Source organism: Lichenostomus cassidix, chromosome 19 (assembly GCF_008360975.1).
Source record: "Lichenostomus cassidix isolate B80296 chromosome 19, HeHo_3.0, whole genome shotgun sequence".
Lineage (NCBI taxonomy): Eukaryota > Metazoa > Chordata > Aves > Passeriformes > Meliphagidae > Lichenostomus > Lichenostomus cassidix.
In genome coordinates this window covers 3,767,813-3,786,212 of record NC_139499.1, presented here as the reverse complement: position 1 = coordinate 3,786,212, position 18,400 = coordinate 3,767,813, and the positions used below count along the sequence as shown (strand labels likewise).

The following is an 18,400-nucleotide window of genomic DNA, read 5'->3' as shown; positions in this document are numbered from 1 at the left end:
GCTATGGTTCTAACATCAGTTACACATGGTAAGAAGTATCTACAAAAACAGATGAACTAAGTTCAGAACCAGGTGACCCAAGTGAGAGGTCTGAATTTTCTACAGACTTTTCTCACTGTTTTCTGCAAAGAATAGCAGAACATAATCCCAAATAGTTAATCCAATGTACACTAGGTTATCTCTTAAGGTTATTAAAAAGTAACCACAGTTGATAACTTACCTTTCACAGCAAAAATAATGTCTTCAGGTTTACAAGGCAATGCTTTCCTAAACTACCTGAAATGTTCATACATACAAGGCAACACTTACCAAGAGTTTCTGGGTTCACTTCACTTGCTTCTGTGCTCTGCTTCTCCTCAGCATCATTTCCCCTCCCCATGAGGGATTTCTGCTTCATTTCCAACTGCAGACAGGATGTTAATATAATTAAAATATTTAACAGATTCTCCCTGTGTATCTATACAGCAAGGCAGGATGAAGACTGTAACGATTGAAAGGAATTTAATCTCAGAACAGATGACAGCTGTTACTACTCCCAACTGCAGAGCAAACCACCCAGGAGCCTAAAAGAGCAGGACCTGAACTGTCAGAGCAGTGACAGCCTCACCCTGAGCTGCCCAAGCTCTGTAGGCTGAGACCTTTCCCTGTGTTGTGACTCTATGTCCATCAGCCCTCCAAGGAACAGAAGGCTTCTCCTTTACCCCAGCACACAGGAAAATATATACATCTACTTGTGAGATAAAGTTCTCCAAAAACATGTCACCTCACTAGTGAGCTCTGTCAGATGCAAACATCACCTGTCAGGCAATGGGCAAAGGCAATTACTCATCTTAACATACATCTGCACCCATTGTAACTCTAGTGTATCAACCTGCCAGGAATTCTTAGGCAGAAAAGAGCAGGGAGAAAGCCACAAGAGAATAGAATTATGTTTAAAACATACTTCTTCTATGCTATACCTCAGAAGAACTCCAACCGCAACGTAAGAACCCTCCTAATTTACCTCATACATTCTTGCTAAAATATAACACAAATTTAATTGATTTTGAGTCCAATTCAGTCCTAACTGCTCAAGATGACACATCTGGGGCTGAAGGAAGGAGGGGAGTGTAAGAATGCATTTAAACATTTAAGTCCAAAGTTTCAAAGCAAACATATGTTCTTTCTAAGTGAAAACTGTTGGTGCAGAATCACTGAAGGTAAAGATTGCTCCACTCTACTCCTTAACATTGCATTGTAAAACACTAAAGGAAATGACATTAATAGAGATCCTCCTGAGTGTTCTTACCATCCATATTCTAATGGAATCAGCCAGGGAATATACTTGTGCAAACTCATCACTCAAAGGCACCTTGCCTCCACTGTTGACTGGAAATGAGAGAAAGAAGAGAGTCCTGTTTATTTAAAGCTCCATTTTTGTACAACTACTTAACTAAAATTATCCTACAGCCTTCCCTTCATCTCTTACTCAATATTTGGAACTATACCTGTAAGAAAAATAGGGAATAAACCTGCCAATTTTCATATGTCCTAAATACATGGACTACACCTTGACTGATTTATTTACCAAGTTAATTTATGAGTATCTTTCTCCTCTTTTTCCAAAACTGATGCCTGAAGCCTTGGAAAATAAAATCCTCTCCTTATGTATGCAATAACACTGATGTAAACTTGTCAGAATAATTAATAAATGCTTACTATTAACTTAAAGCTCTACAGATGTGTTTGTTTTCCTTACTGTTTTACAGTCTGAATTTCTGGAATGGATTTTCAAGACCGATTTGCAAAAATTAAAAACCTGACAAATCAGTTTCTATTCAAACTGGCCTGACAATGACTATGGAGAAAAAGACATTCAGTCATCCCTCTTCCATTCTCCCTTTTTTATTTTTTTTCTGTATTCTTTTCAAGATCCCTTCTCCAAACTTCCCATGGCATGGGTGAACACAGGTCCTGAAATGAGTCTGCACCAGCATGACCACCAGGAGTTACTGACAGAACAGTGGGATGGATTTCTTAAACACTCATTAATATTTGTCCAGTTTTCAATGTCACTCAGAAAATTAGCTCAATTGTCAGACAGAGACAAAATGACTAAAGGCAGTAACCACATTAGTCACCAAGTCAGGCTTTGTGTCAGTCATTTTTACTCATAATTTTCAAGCTCAAAAAATAGCTCAATCATTCTATGAATAGGTAAAATGTTTAGTGTCAAAATTATGACAAAAAATGAAAGCCTAAAATGAAACCCTTCAAAATCAAGTAACATCTCAGCCAATATTTCACACATATCAACAAACTTAATGAAAGGGTGCTGCAAGTCAAAAAGCAGTTCATTTTACCTACTGAAAAATACATAAATTCTAATACAATGGTTATTAAGTTAAAAGCAAAACATTACCTTCCATTAGAAAAAAAAAATTAAATATGTATTTTGAGAATGGCAAGGTTAATTCCCACAGAATGGTATTTTGGGAAATAATTCACACCTCCTCCAACCCCAACAGCTAATACAAGAAGTTGTTGCTGGCTTTTTAGAAAAGATACAGTGTAGAAAATGATCCAAGAACCTCTACTAACTGGAGCCACATTGCTCTGAATTAAAGCCCCAGAGCACATCACTACTCTCTTTAGGTATAGCTGTATAGAATTAGTAGCTTCTGATGGGTATTAGTATTTTGCCACTGCTCTGAAGACAAAAATATATGTTAGTAAAAAATAAACACTCTAGAAAGAAAGCTTACCTAGTCTGCCTAATTTATACCTTTATAGCAGAACATCTTATTTAAATTGCCCCACTAAACTGACTTTTAAGTGTTATAAACTCCACTGTAAGAAAGCCTTTTACAAACTTTAAGTCTTCATTATTAAGAAAGCCTTTTACAAACTTTAAGTCTTCATTATTAAGATAATCTAATAATATTAGAGTTACCATATTTTTGAAGCTTCTCAAATAAATCTGGAGTGAGATACACCAAAGCAGCAAATGTTGAGTTCACAGCTTGATCAACAGTAGAACCAGCAACTATATCTGTCTTTGGGGTCTGTTTTTTACATGCCTGTATGAATCCTTTGAAAAGTTCAGATTTTTGCCCACTGAAGTCCTGGGCAGGATCTGATTTTGCAAAGTCGATAAGAAAGTTACGGCAGACGTCGTGGGGAGGAGAGCTCCGAGCCTGCAGAGAAGGGAGAAACAGTTAACTTCAGCACTGGCTGAGAGAAAATGTAGCAATGAGCTGCAAGCAGAGATCAACTGCAAGTTGATGCACTGCAGCTGAGCAAACTGATCAATGGGAGACATCCCTGCACCAGGTGGGGAGAGAAGTAGATGATCTCTGAAGGTCCCTCTGAACCATTTTATGAGTCTATGAAAATGGAAACTAACAAAGAGCACAGAACAACAGATTCTTTTCTGAATCCAACAGCCCAAGTGATGACAACTTTAGCATGTGCTTAAGGCCATTCCAGCTCCATAAATCCAAATTAATCTGTGTGATCACAGGGATTTCACACCAAGGGAACACAAGCAGTGTGGTGAAGTACCTCTTTTTTGTCTTGGTGCTTGGTGCTGCTTTGCCTGGCTCCCGGCAGTGCCTCAGGACACAGCTGATGCCTGAAGACAGGTTTCCACAGAGGAGAGTTAAGAACTGATGTTACTTTCAAAGGAGGCAAGTCTGCTTCACTACCTAGTTCTGCAAGAAATTCAGAACAGACCCTTCAGTTACCAAGTAATTGTCTTCGTATTTACAGATTAATGAAAATGATGAATGTTAAACATTCAGTAGGGGAAAACAAAACAAAGCAAAACAAAAACTCAATGCAAATACACTGAAAAAGCAATTTAACAATGTTCTCTTTCTCTAACACAGTACAGAAAATTAATGTACCCTTTCGTTAATGGCAGCATCAATGTCTTATAGTGACAATGTTACAGCATGGAAGGCTTTTAAATGAAACATTTTCACTGTATTATAACTACAGAAATTCTCTAATTTAAAATAGTTTAAAAGCTTTCTCTCCTACTAAAGGCCTAATTTGTTATATGCAAGTATGCTCATATTAAGAACAGAAGAAAATATTGTCAAACACTTCAATTAGTCCCCTGAATTCACAGGTAAGTAGCTGTCTAATTTTACAAGGTAAATATGAACCACCTGATTGGAGCCTTACTTAATTCTTCCAAAGTGCTGGATGGATTCAGATTTAGAAGTCTAGAGAGAAGTGTTTTTGTTTTTAAATTAAAGAATAAACATATTTTAATTTTTAAAATTTATTTCACTTATCTTCACTGGCACAAATCCTAAGTGTACTTTTTTGCTGCAATTAGCCAAACTTAATTTATTAATTCAAATTTCATTCAATACCAAATGTTCATGCGAAACATTTAGAATCATTTGTGTTCTAAACTCTGTATTTTTTTTCCAGTTTGCTGGGTCCATATTCACACCCACAATGTGGGTGGATGACAGCGCCAGGGAACAATTTTAGAAGCTAAAAAAATCAGAACACATTACTTCATAAATGTAATTTAGCTTAGTATGATTATTTCCATGGACTTGAATAGAGCGAGCTTTCCATGTTCAGGTGAGAGAAATACAAAAGGGAAATTTAGGTTAGATATTAGGAATAGGTTTTTTACCGAAAGAGTGATAAAGTTTTGGAATTGTCTGCCCGGGGAGGTGGTGGAGTCACCATCCCTGGATGTGTTTAATAAAAGATTGGATGTGGCACTCAGTGCCATGGTTTAGTTGAGGTGTTTTAGGGCATGGGTTGGACTCAGTGATCTTGGATTCTGTGATTCTGTGTGTGAAAAGAACTTCATTTCCACAGGGGATTCTCAACACAATCTCTCCGAATGGTATTTTGGGAAATAATTCACACCTCCTCCAACCCCAACAGCTAATACAAGAAGTTGTTGCTGGCTTTTTAGAAAAGATACAGTGTAGAAAATGATCCAAGAACCTCTACTAACTGGAGCCACATTGCTCTGAATTAAAGCCCCAGAGCACATCACTACTCTCTTTAGGTATGGCTGTATAGAATTAGTAGCTTCTGATGGGTATTAGTATTTTGCCACTGCTCTGAAGACAAAAATATATGTTAGTAAAAAATAAACACTCTAGAGAGAAAGCTTACCTAGTCTGCCTAAATTATACCTTTATAGCAGAACATCTGATTTAAATTGCCCCACTAAACTGACTTCTAAGCGTTATAAACTCCACTGTAAGAAAGCCTTTTACAAACTTTAAGCCTTCCTTATTAAGACAATATTAGAATTACCATATTTTTGAAGCTCCTCCAACAAATCTGGAGCGAGCCACCCCAGCTGTGGGGCTGTGAGAGGCACTCACCTCGCAGGGATTTGAGAGCCATGCTTCGGGAAGCCAAGCGCCCCATCAGCCGGGAGACAAGCAGCTGTAAATCCAAGCCCCAAGACACGGCAACGTCGGGGAGGCCGTAAGCAGTGACGGTAAACTTGTAACCCCACTCATTATTACTGCTGTCAGAGTGAAAGAGAAACTGCAGCCGTGGGCCAGCCTTAAAGGTCACTTTCTACAGAGCAACAAAACAGTCATTTTGCCAAATGTACATGACAGGAGAACGTTTCAGGGTAATGAATTCCCTTCAGCAACTCTGGGGTTTCAGGGTTATGTTGTGGCCGTTAACAGATCTAATTTCCCCCACCATCTCAATGAGAATCCCACAGTACTAAGCAGGTAAAGTTTCTATTCAATAGCTTTATGAGCCATTTTATAGATTATTGAGCTTTAGAAGTCAGAGCCATGAAACAAAAGAGGAGCATCCCATTTAAGAACAGAGCACAGCCCCAGGAAGGGCCACATGTGTCTTATGGTATCAAAACTTGCAACAGCAGAGCAAATTTACCCAGGTAGTTATTGGCAGTTAAACATGACCACTCCTCCTCATTTTGACTGACTGTTCTTTTGATAACAGGAGCAAAGAGGGATTCTTTACTCATCCACTCCTTTTATGTGCAGCATTGCACACTTTCATGCCCATCTCCTGCCCCCCATCTAAGAAACCTAATAAACACACCCATGCACAAAAGCAAACATCCTTTTACATAACAGGTTTCCACAGGAATCATAAGGACTTGCTAAGATTGGATAAATAATTTGGTTCAAAATTTTAAAGGTGCTCACCTTAGGCCACTTCTCAGTGCCAACCTTTGTATCGTAACGAGTTTTTGCCCCTCTGGCATCAGTAAATTCCAGGTAATCATACCTGTGGAAATTGCAATTCATTACTTCCAAATTTACTTTTCAAGTTTCAGGGGAGAATGTTTTTGCTTTTGGATTTTCACAAGTGCTTTTGGATTTTCACAAGTGCACCCTGTCACTTCTTTCTGAACCACACCTTCATGTGACTGCTAAGGAGTTCATTTCGTGTTTCAATGCACAAGTCCCAGCAAACACAGATCTGCTGTCCTGCAGAACTTTGGAATTGGTAATGGATGCAAAATCCAACATCTGGCAAGTGCTTTAACTAAGCAGTAGCCTGAAGTGTTACCAAGAGAAACCAAGCCAACAGAAAGAGGGCAAAATAAATACCACAAGCACAAACTGTGGCAGTGACAGCATTATTACAAAAACAGATCAAGGCCAAAGGAAGCAAAATTCCTATGAACAGCACATCTGCAAATTTGCCTGGAGAGGTGGCTTTCAGCACAAGGTCATTCAAAAATACACATTGTGTATTGCTCTGGACAATGAAGAAATTGAAATGACATGTGTGGAGTGCACATTGAAACATGAATTGCCCCTCTGCAAACAGACACTGGAATCTAACACAGCACAAGATTAAATTACCTCCTTTCAGTTTCACATTTTTCATCAAATTCCACCTCAAAGTAAGTTGCCCCATGACACAGGAAGACTGAGACCTCATGGCAATTATTTTCATAGTTATGAGGTGATTCCATTGTCCAGGTTCTCAATACCACAGGCTGCTCCTGCTGCCAGCTTTCCACGTCCATCTGCACAACAAAAATGAATTCTTAGATCCAAATGTAAGAAAAAAATAAACTACCACCCTAGATTTTTGGGTCTATACTTTTATGTTGCACTTTCAGATGCACACACAAATGGCATTTAAAAGGCTACAGCACTGATTTACACTGAAACTAGTTCTGAAGACATCCTTGATAATCATAGTAAGGAAGCACTTCTAGAGCAAAACCCACCCAGTCTACTGCAGGAGGAGAGTGTCTCACCCACAAGTGACTACAAGTCTCCAGTCATGACAAAAAGAGAGTCTGGATGACTAATGCAGATTTAAACATCTACACTACAGACATACAGACTTTATTTGCATCACCACAAGCAATAGAGCTAAAAATGTTAAGCATGTACTATTTTTAATTTGTTTTCCTCTTCACCCTCAGGATCCCCTCCTTCCTATCTACCTTCCAGGCTGCTCATTCCAGTTGCACTGTCTAATCACTTTGCTCATCTCCCATATCAGTAGATATGTTTCCAGCTCTTCACTCAACATTCCATTATACATCCCACACTTACAAAAGCCTTCCAGCTCTGTTCCAATGCTCACCAAGAGAATCACTCAAGTTTTCTACATCTTTCTTGCAATTTTGCTTTTGTTTCACTGTGTTTAAATAGGGCCTGTATCTTTAGTTACCTTATGAGGTTCACTACAAAGGCTTTTCAGTGGTTCTATCAAAGTGCTGAATCCCTGTAGCAGAGTACAGTGTGGAATGTCTAAAGTGCAAAAATCCAACAAGAAGATGACCTAGGAGCAAACACAGATGTCATGAAAATGCCAGAACCACAGCCATGCCAGCCAGGAAAAGGATAAAATCCCACTGATCACTTACCAGCTGACGAGTTGCCATAGCAAAGACAGAGCTACTTATTTTTTCTACAATTGTTTTGCCACTATATTGAGATAAGAGCGACTGCAAAATCATTCTGATATTTGACAAGAACTGGCCAACATCTAAAGAGAAAAGAAAAAAACCTTAATAGACATCTTAAGGATTTGCTCCCACAACCCACTTTATCAAACATTAGGTGCAGGGTGATGTGCAAAGGACAAACACAGCAGGAAAGGAGCTGCTGCCCCATGGCAGCAACACTCAACAGTTCAGAGAAGTTTTCTGTGATATTTCTGTGGTGGAAACAAGTCATGCTTATCAACAATATCACAGAAAAAATGAGTGATGAGTAATTTAATCAAACACTCCAAGATTGTTTCATCAACCTCAGTGTGTCCAGTAGCCTCCATACACAGCTAAGAAATGCAGCTGAAGTAACAAGTAAGGGTAGGATTTTTAAGCTACAGCCTTACTCCATTTTTAAATGCAAGACAGGAACACAGCAAACTGATTTATATACAAACAACATGAATATGTAACTTTACCTAATTACACCTCCATTAAGTACTTGGCCCAATTAACTACTCAACACTGAGCTGCTGCATTAAAAAGAACTAACAATCTCCCCCCCAAAAAAACCCAACAAAACCCCTTAGAGGTAGCCAGCTTCTTAAGCAAGTTCCTTTCTTCTTGCTATTACAAATATCTAGGAAAATACGTATCACCACCCAGGAATTTACCAAAATAAGGGATGTTAAGAAACTAAAACGTTCAAATGAAAGCCTGTAACTCTTTGTTTCAGGGGGTTTTTTCAGTACTTGCCCCCAAAACTTACTGAAGTGCTTTCTGAAGATTCTCCCAATATAAGATTATCAGTACAGCTAAAATCCTAAGTTGCTTAATATGCCTACAAATTACTTCCTAGAGAGATTAGAAATGCTATGACAGTTTTGAGTAAGCCTCAGGCAACCTTTGGTGATCCCTAATTATACTGCAATTTGCAAAATCACATTTTAAAGTCCTGGATTGCACCATATTTAATTCTGTACCCAATCCCAGCACTTACAGTTTTTAAGTATTTCTACTGCAAGATCCTTGGCTGAATTATCAGTGCCTTTAAGCTGCAGATAGCACCAGGAAAGGAGGCTGCCCTGAACAGACCAGAATAAGGAAGACAAGACTGTGCCACTCTCTTGCTGTGCAACATCCAGCATCATCATTTCACACTGAAAAATAAAGAACACTCATGAATGTCATGGAGCCTCCTCTGCTGCAGCATGACACACAATATGCACCAAGCAAACTGGGATGGACACAGCCAGCCCACTCATCCCAGAAAAAGATGAAATGCAAATGACAAGCAGCATGGAGCACCATGTAGCAAGTGATGTGCTTTGTTTTGATATATATCACCATTTTAAATAGCAACAGCTACATATGAGTCACTCGATGTTCTCAGCACAGTTTTTCTCCATATGTAAATGACCCTCCTCCATTTCCACCTCCCTCAGTGCCATGCCCAATCCTATCCTCTCAAAATGGAATGATTTCTGCTGTATCCCAGTGCCTATCCACAAAGTCTTTTCAACACTATGGAAAAACACCTCATCTTACACATTTCCTACTGGAAAAATACCACATCTTATTCATTTCCTACTCTACTATTATGAAATGTGATGCTTAAAGGAAAACACTTCAGCTGCTTGGAAAAGCTAATGCTACCAACTTGCCCAGCCATGAATAGCTGTACCCAGAAGGACAGGGAAGGTCCTTCCTTAGCATCCATGTCAGGCAAGCAGCTTGTGTTTGAGTGCAAACAAAACTCCTGACAAACAAGCAGTGCAAAGCCAATTACCTCTCTTGCTGCCACAAGCAGAAGGGTGTCCATGACTGATAATACTTCACTTATGTCAAAATTTGCAGAAACTCCTTTCTCTGGTAATAATAAGAGTCCACCTGGATCTTGATCACTACAAAACAAAGATAGTCTTACTAACCAACAACAAGGAGCATGGTTCCAAACCACAAATTTAGTATTTTTTGTGTCAAATCTGTAGAGATCCTACTGTATAATTACTATGAAAATCAAAAGGTTGTGTCCTGATGACTCCAGACTAATTAAATCAGTAACAACCATCAGCATTACCAAACAATCACTTAAAAATTGGAAGACAGCCTAGGAGAAGTCTAAGACTAATATATTGTGATTTCAGCATCAACCTTGGCCAGTGTTTATAGAGTTATTCAGTTAATTAAAGTATTGAGTGGCAGCATGTCCTTTCTAAACAACATTAGTTGATTACTTCAGAGAATTATTTTTCAGGGGAGTAACATTTCTAAAAAGGATTAAATACAAACTTACTAACAGATGTGGGGTATCAGACAAATATTTTCCATTTCAGGACCCCTTACCTGAAGTGGGTACACAAGGATCTGAAGGCAAGATGTACAGATTGCTTATGTTCTTGCTCTGTGATGTTTTTCTAGAAAAGGAAAAAGATTTATTTTTACGACACATTCTATTTTCCTCCTCTGTGAGAAAGAATTCTAATTTCTGTGTTCTATTATTCATTTTTGGCAAGAAAGGCAGGGTTAGCTCCTCTTTCTTTGGATAAGCTGCAGAGAGAAAAGGGGAAGGGTAAAAAGAGGCAAAGAAAAAAAAATAAGGTTTTTACTTGAATGGGACAAAGCATATATTATTTGACAATAACAACTCAGATTTGTCCTCTTTTCTACATAAAAAAAGCAGGTACTAAACAAACAATTTCTCATTGAATGTTTACCATCATGGTGAAGAGCTGGTGTCGCCTGGTCTGTCTATCTGGGAAAAAAACTGCTGCTCCACTGAGTAAGGTGTTCTTAACTTCCTCTTTCAGCATTTTCATTGGCATGAAGTTACTGTCCCCCATATCCACTACTGCTCATACAAAAAGGAAACAAAATTACAAGTTCTAATTAATACCCCATCTAATATGTTAGAGGCATGACTGAATTAAATGTTAGTCTACACAACTTCAAGACCTTGCAATCCCAGCATACACAGAGAAAATGAAGGGAAACTTTTTAACTTATAGCAAGAAAGATTTATATTAAGAAAGAATACATTTATTCACCAAGTAAATGAATTCAAGGAAGATTATAACTTGACACCCATCAAAGCTAATAAAATTTTCAAGATGTGACAGATTCTATCTATTCTATTTTTCCCTCTAGCTCACTTTGCAAAAGAGACTCATCAAATTACACTTGAATAAAGAGTGTGCCACCCTACTTCCAATGAAATCTCATGTGTAATTCCAATTCTCTTCACTGGCTCCAGAATCTTCCCTGTGTTCCTGTAAACCTCACAGACTACTCATGATCTTATTTATACTGAAATGCAATATCAGAAATAAATCAACCCCAGTTATGTTATAGCCAAAGGGTCACATTCCCTGATGGTACAAGCAGGTGACACACTCAATAAGGAGTTTTCTATTGCAGCTGTTTCCAGACCATGTTGTCAGAAAGTCTATAAAACCATTTCTTTGGGCCAAGGAAAGTTTCTAGTGATAGACTAAATTAGCACACACTGACCTGAAGGAGAAACAAAGGAACAGGAGCTGACTTGGCCTCTAGGAATGAAAATCTTTTCCCAAATTTTAACAGACAAAACAGTCAATATATATTGAAAAAAAATTACCTTCACACAAATGTCTATAAAGCTCTTCTGCAGCTTCTGTGTGACCAGCTATTTTGCTCTGAGGAGTTTCTTGAGGTTTAGCAGTTTTATTATCTCCAGTAAGCACAGAGAAGCAGCTCTGGAGAAGCTGCAACAGCAGTGTTTGAGCAAAGATACATTCTTCCCTTGGGCTGTAAGAAGATACGTAACAAACAGAAACAAAAACTAGAAAAGCAGCTCTTTTGCACCAAATAAATAACGCTATGAAAGTCACTGTTTCAGATGGATAAAAACCACTGAGTCTAGAGACACAGCCAAATGAAGTGAAGCTACCAGCTAAATTAATCTACAGCTCAAGCTTCTACATAACTTTACAGTTAAAAGTCCATATGGCAGCAGTAGGGAAATGTTATTTATGTAAATGATGTAGTTTAGGAAGAACAAACTGCTGTAACTAAACCAAGCATACTTTATTTATCCACACACACACTGATTAGTGCTTCAGCAGACACTAAAGAAGTAACTTACTTTTGGTGCAGTTTATTGTAAAAATTCCAGAACAGCTGCAAATCAAGGCCTGTGAAATCTAAAAATGACTTGTATTTTAATCCACTCTCCTTCTGCTGAACCTTAAAAAGGCAGAGAAAATGCAGGATTGGAAAATTAACTCTATACACAACACATTTCTAACACAAAAATCCCTGATCACTGGGTTTAAAGCAGCCAGCTTTTTATAAATTTGCAGCTAACATGAATTCCAGTTTAAGTTCTTTCATGGATATTCTGGTGTCTAAATGTGACAGCTCATGCTGAAACCTTCTCCTTCACAGAGCTCTCCCATCTTTCCAGATTTCCAGGCTCCTATCCCTTTTCTCCACCTCCTGAAGACTTTATAACCTCTACCTCTCCACCAAATTTGACTGAAAGTAAGAAACCTTCAGCAAACATACACAGAATGCTAATTTTCAGAACTCTTCTCTCCACAACATGGTTTTTAACCTTTGTTAAAAGCACCCCAACTTTCCTTTACATATTCACAATTTCTGTTCGCACAGCATTATTCCTTTCAGCCCGGCAAACAAGAGGTTTAAAAAATTCTAAGCAGTAAAACTACCAAGTCCTGTGCCAGCTGCTGGATGAAATAAAGTGTCCTCAGGAGCAGAGTTGTGCCACAAACGGTGTCATCCTCAGTCCTCCTGCACTGCAGGCAGCTCATGGTCCTGCAGGGCTCGTCTCGCAGGGGCCGCAGGTAGCCCAGGACACTCAGCCCTTGGACCCCCAGTCTCTCTGCCGAGTCTTGCCTCGTGCACAAGAACTTGATCATCAAGTACTGGAAGAGAGAAAAGCAGCACAGGGTTTGGGTTTAAAAATTGATACAAACTGGGCTTTTGAAAGCATGAAGGTGAGGAGAATGCAGGTGGGGTTGAGGGGGGAAGCCTCAGTCCCTGTCTGTCACCTCCAGATAATGCTGAGCCAGAGATTCAGGTTAAGTTTGATGTCTCCCTACTTCCAAAAAGTCACAGTAACAGGTCTATGACCTCTACAAGCACCTGCAAAGTTAGTTAATTCTTTATCAGTTCATTTATTCTGCACACACTGTTCTTTGCTTCCACAGTCACAGTATTTTTGCAGGTTAAAGAATTATCAGCTGCGTTTAAAAGCAAGCAGAGGATCAATATGTAATATTTAAACATACTTTGATCAATCTGTTCTCAGTGAGGTGCAGAATGCAAAACTGAAGGAACAGCAAGTCCTGCCATCCACATGTACTTGGTTACTCTGCAGCAGCAGTGACTTAGCAAGCAGCTAAGCTAAGAGTTTGAAAAATTCCCAGGTGACACAATAATGCTTAGAAGGACAGGGAAGGACAATAATGCCACCAATTCTCCTAATTCCCACAGTGCAAACAGGCTGGGGAACTACAACAGCTGATTCCAGAATCAGGATCTGAAATGCAACATTCCCTACAAATGCACTAAGCACTACAAATCAAAGCCATCTTCTGCCATTCCCAAAATGAAAGAATCTCCATTCCCCAAGGAATGCAGCCTAACTGATGGAAATGCTTAGTAAATGTTTGCCCTCTAAAAGATGGATTGAAGAACCTGGCTCTGAAAGAATAAATGCTGCAACTACACCGTGGTTAATTGGTCTAGATACTAGAATAAAGCAACAATCATATTAAAACCAGTAATCTGCACTATCACATAGCTTTGCATTAAATTTGATCATGAAGCACCACTTAACTACCAGCTATATATGTGTGCATACAGAGGAAAAAGAATAAAATTCAGAGGTCAAAAGTTGAATCATTCATTTACCTAGAAGCCTAATAATTTTTTTCTCTATGTAGCAGAGTTGTCCCTCACAAAAAAGAATTAGGTTTATTTCAGTTGGCACAGAGAAGAGCCCCTGATCCCTGTGACTGGGCCAAGGGGTTTTTGGGGGTTCTTACTTGGGAAACTCTGCATTGCTGCATTTTGACATCAACTTCATCCCATTCCTCTTCCACTTCAAACCAGCCAATAGGATCATCATCTCCCAAATCATCACACGAACAACTGCTTCTGTGTATCAAAGAGTGCAACAAACTTTGTAAAGAAAAAGTTCAGAAACATTGCAAAGCTATTGATATTCTACCAAAACACTTAGAGCATGGTATAGCTGTAAAGATGAGAAGAGAGACAACAGAAAGTTTCACATACTCAAAACTCTATCACATGTAAGGTAAGGAAATTAAGGAAATCTTTTTAGTCATGGTTCCTTAACCTCCCCTCACTGCTAAGCAACAGTTCGGAGAACTAATTCAATAAAAGTTAATTAATATACAATCTTTTTAAAAATTTCTGTTTTGAGTGATCTGCATCTCAAGTAGAAGGTTTGTTTTGCTATATTCCTTCTATAACAGGCCTTTAAAACAAAGGGCTGGAAACACCACATTGAAAATGTGTATATACACATTTCCTCCAATACACCAAACTGAGGCTCATTAAAATCAAACAAATAACAATTAAGTGATGCACCATTTTTAAGTCTCTTGGAACAACTCTCAGTAGTTCCAGCAGCATTGCAAAAAGATCAAATATAACACTTATTGTCCATGCATGCATTGCAAAAAGTCCATTTATACCTGGTTTTTAAAAACTGTTTGAATTCCCTCAGCTTCCATTTGTCGTAGCTCTCAAACCTTTTGAAATGCTCCTCTGCATGGAACTTTTCTGAGGCACCATTGTAAGCAAACACCAACCCACACTGAGCCCCAATGGCTCCTCTCCGGACCTGGAGGGGCAAATCCACAGCAGTGCAGTAAGAAAAAGAAATAAAGCAACCAAATCCTGACAATCCTGATCTCTGGAATTGCACAGGGAAATGAATTGCACTTCTCACATTTAGAGAAATGTTGTGTAAGCTACTGTAACCCACTGAACTGAGATGATGTACATGGTTAATATTTACTGTATTTATCACCCTGCCAGCACCCCAATGTTAACTACAGCTCCACATATTAATCCCCATTCTAATTTTGTATTCTTTTTACATTTTAAAAAATAAACAAAACTAAAATTATGCCTCCCTATTAATATCACTACACTGCAAAACAACTCTGCTGCCTCTCCAGCTCCACGTAGAATTTACTTGCCAGAAGTCCATTTATGTTTAAGTCTTTGACATGGAAATATGCATTGCTGCTGCAGGAATTAAACTATTGCTTTGCCTTAAGTAAATAAATCAATTCAGCTGCAGAAACCTTACTGAAGTTTTGTCTTGAAATTTAATCACAAGACCTACCTTTGAAACCAGATAAAAGTTACAATGAATGTTCACATTAAACTGGTGTCTCTAAACAGAAGTTTAAATACCTTAATTTAACCTGAACTCATATGCTTTCTATCTTGAAGCTTGCTATTCACAGAGCCAAAAAGTTATTTTAAACATAAGATAAAAGATCTTACATATAAATTCACACACTTTAGAGAGAAACCATAAACCAAAGAGTCTCTGGCTAGAGATACATATTGCAAGATATAGACAAAATCAATATAAAATGGATGTCTTTACTACATGCTTGTGGCTCCCTGGAACAATTTAAAACCTCAGTTTCCTGAAGTTCCCTGACTTACAGTGAAGTAAAACTCTAAATAACAATATTTCACCATGAATTTAAATTTCAGTTCATATAGAAAATATCCAACTTAATTCCACAACTAGGGAAAAAGGGTAAGTCTTCTAGCTCAAAAGCTCACAGGAACTACATACCTTTATTCTAATTTGTGTCACTTGAAATGAAGATTCAGTTCCAGTAGAAAGAATGATACTTGCTCTAGTTTTCCCAGTTTCAGTAAGAAAACCTAAAACAGGAGTGGGAATAAATGAGGTTGGCATGAGTGCTACTGCAAGGCATTTGAAGGAGAATACTGGGATAGTAGGCTGAAGGAGGGGAAACAAAACCACAACTCTCTTCCAGTGAAATTCTCATTAGCAAATGTTTCCAAATAAAATGGACAACTTAAAATACTGTATTTTATCAGTACATACACAGAAGTCTCCAAGCAGTGTCTCTCTGAGCACTGCAATATCTGCAGCAGTTTCAAGAATATTTTCTCATTGAAGTTTATTAGTAATTTCCAAATATTACTTTGACTTGTGGCTCTATTCACTGAGCTCAGTGAATAGGTCCCCAAACTGTGACCCACAGAACAACAGGAGAAAAGCCACCAAATAACTACAGAATAAACTCAAATAATACACATGAACAAACAGAGGAGTAAAACAAGCATTTAGAATGTGCCTGATTTTCTGTCACAATGGCTTTCATTTACCAGTAGCACTGCACAAGACAATAAACCATTTAAAAAAAAAAAGATTAGGTGGCATTTCACTTAAAAAGGAAGTCAAGAAACACAAATCTCTTTGTTTAGGTTGCATCCACTACATAAAAGCATTGCATTAACAAAGAGAGTCTTTAAGGGAGAATTAATAGGTATGTGCAGTGAGAATGTCAATGATTTCTACAAACTCTCTCCCCATCAATATTTGGGAAACTAAGAGTGATTCATTCAACCACAAGAAAATATGCACTAAGAGACTACTCTCTGTGAGAGCTCATTGCTGACTTCCACGTAGAATATCAGTAATTCTCCTCTAAATCCAATCTTTTTGTTTGGTTGGCATGTTTGGACCATAAACTGGTTCATGAGAAATCCACAGTTACAAAATCAAATTTATATATTGTTTACATTTGGGTTTTTGTTTGTTAAGTTTGCCTTTTTTTTTTTTTTTTAATTAGGGATCTTCCATAGCATGAAACTATGAAGAAGAACCAAATATATGCAAGTAAATGTGGAACAGCACCACAGCATTGTTAACAGTCATTATGTCTGGTGGAATCTTCTAACTTAAATGAATTTATGAATCTAATATGATGGATTTTAAGTCCAAGATCTTACCATCCCCAGTCCATGGCTCTACAAGGAGGTTTTCAGGCCCTGATTTATCCTCTTTTCCCTTTACATCACATGCTTGCAGAGTCAGTCGTAAAGGCTTTCCTAAGGAAAAATCAACAGGTTTATCAAATTCATTTAAAATGGTAGAATATGGTCTCCAAAGTTCTTCATACAGAAAAAAAATGGAAAAAATTACAATACTATGAGATTTTTATCACTGTCAGACCAAAAAAAAGGAGGGAAACTGGAATATGAGAGATACATTAATCTAAAGTAGTTAGAGTTTTAGATACAGACAGAAGGACAATGAATATCATGACACTAAATGTTCCTTCAACTGTTGTCACACTTTGGAATTCACAATCCATGAAATACCACTTGTCTTACAAAGGGCCTTAGCTACTCTGGGGAAAAAGAACCAACTTTCAAAACTTTCGACAGTAAACACCGATAATTATACAATAATTCACATGTTCTTTGGCACAAGAAGTACTGACAAAACATACAAAAAGGCAAATAATGGAAAAATCGTTCATGAGAAACTAATGAAACTCAGAAGTTGACACCTGAGAAAATACAGTTTTATCAAAAAAGTCCAGCCAATACAGCAAAAGCACTACATGATGCCAGACCACGAACAGCTCTACACTCATGACATACTCAGACTATAAAAACTTCATTTTAACTCATCTTATAAAAGTGAAAATAAAAGAACCATAAAGAGATGCTAATGACATTACATTTAAAATGCATCTTAAATTTGTGCATGCCTGCAGGAGAGAGCACTCACTGAGGCTGAACACACACAAACAAATGTCTTATTGGAAGAATAAAAATACTTGCTGTCACCTGCCTTTTAAGCAACACAAACACCATCATCACCATCCTGATACAGGGGCCACGATCTACAAATTCATGTTTCCTCCCCTGAGATTGGAGATCAATTCTTTGAACACAGAAAGCTGATCAATCACCAACTTCTAGGGCAGTTTGGCTGTTAGGCTGTGATTTCAGTGCCAGTTTTTAATTGAGAAGTCTTGGATAATTTTAAGTACCAACAAGTGGAACAACTCAAAGCTGTATATTTTCTTAAGCACGCACAGTAAAGGATCCAGGCTTGTTCCATTACCGTATTTATAGAGCAGGTTCTGTCTGACTGCTGCCATGGAAGAGATAAGAGAGGAAGCCTTGTAGGGAGTGTCCAGGTGATCAGTGATGGCACAAAGGGAACTCAGCACTTTGGCGACACTGCCCCGGGCTAAGGCAAAGGCCAGGAGTGTCAGCTCCACCTCAGGAGTAGTACAACAACTGGGGAGGGAAAACAACAACAGTGTGAAAAGAAAATTTAGGTTATTTGTTTTTCAATAAAGACAAGCTGTCATGGGATCTCTCCGGTGCCTGTTTCTTGACGTATTTGAATTTTTCAAGATGCTTAAAAAAGAG

General features: G+C 38.2%; 1 protein-coding gene across 2 annotated transcripts in view; it reads right to left on the bottom strand.

Moving 5' to 3' along the window:
- ZZEF1 (zinc finger ZZ-type and EF-hand domain containing 1) overlaps positions 1–18,400 on the bottom strand; it is a 56,897-nt gene that overhangs the window by 26,999 nt on the left and 11,498 nt on the right. For both annotated transcript variants that reach the window (XM_085078842.1, XM_085078843.1), the window contains exons 8-28: positions 18,087–18,265; positions 16,961–17,059; positions 15,771–15,862; positions 14,644–14,792; positions 13,969–14,080; positions 12,628–12,843; positions 12,042–12,142; positions 11,535–11,704; positions 10,636–10,769; positions 10,265–10,335; positions 9,708–9,822; positions 8,919–9,078; positions 7,853–7,974; positions 7,657–7,767; positions 6,831–6,997; positions 6,165–6,246; positions 5,352–5,553; positions 3,544–3,692; positions 2,933–3,176; positions 1,289–1,368; positions 310–403 (exon numbers count right to left, since the gene is read on the bottom strand). In XM_085078842.1, the coding sequence (XP_084934968.1) occupies positions 310–403; positions 1,289–1,368; positions 2,933–3,176; positions 3,544–3,692; positions 5,352–5,553; positions 6,165–6,246; positions 6,831–6,997; positions 7,657–7,767; positions 7,853–7,974; positions 8,919–9,078; positions 9,708–9,822; positions 10,265–10,335; positions 10,636–10,769; positions 11,535–11,704; positions 12,042–12,142; positions 12,628–12,843; positions 13,969–14,080; positions 14,644–14,792; positions 15,771–15,862; positions 16,961–17,059; positions 18,087–18,265 (2,849 nt within the window). The remainder of the gene's footprint in view (positions 1–309; positions 404–1,288; positions 1,369–2,932; positions 3,177–3,543; positions 3,693–5,351; positions 5,554–6,164; positions 6,247–6,830; positions 6,998–7,656; positions 7,768–7,852; positions 7,975–8,918; positions 9,079–9,707; positions 9,823–10,264; positions 10,336–10,635; positions 10,770–11,534; positions 11,705–12,041; positions 12,143–12,627; positions 12,844–13,968; positions 14,081–14,643; positions 14,793–15,770; positions 15,863–16,960; positions 17,060–18,086; positions 18,266–18,400) is intronic.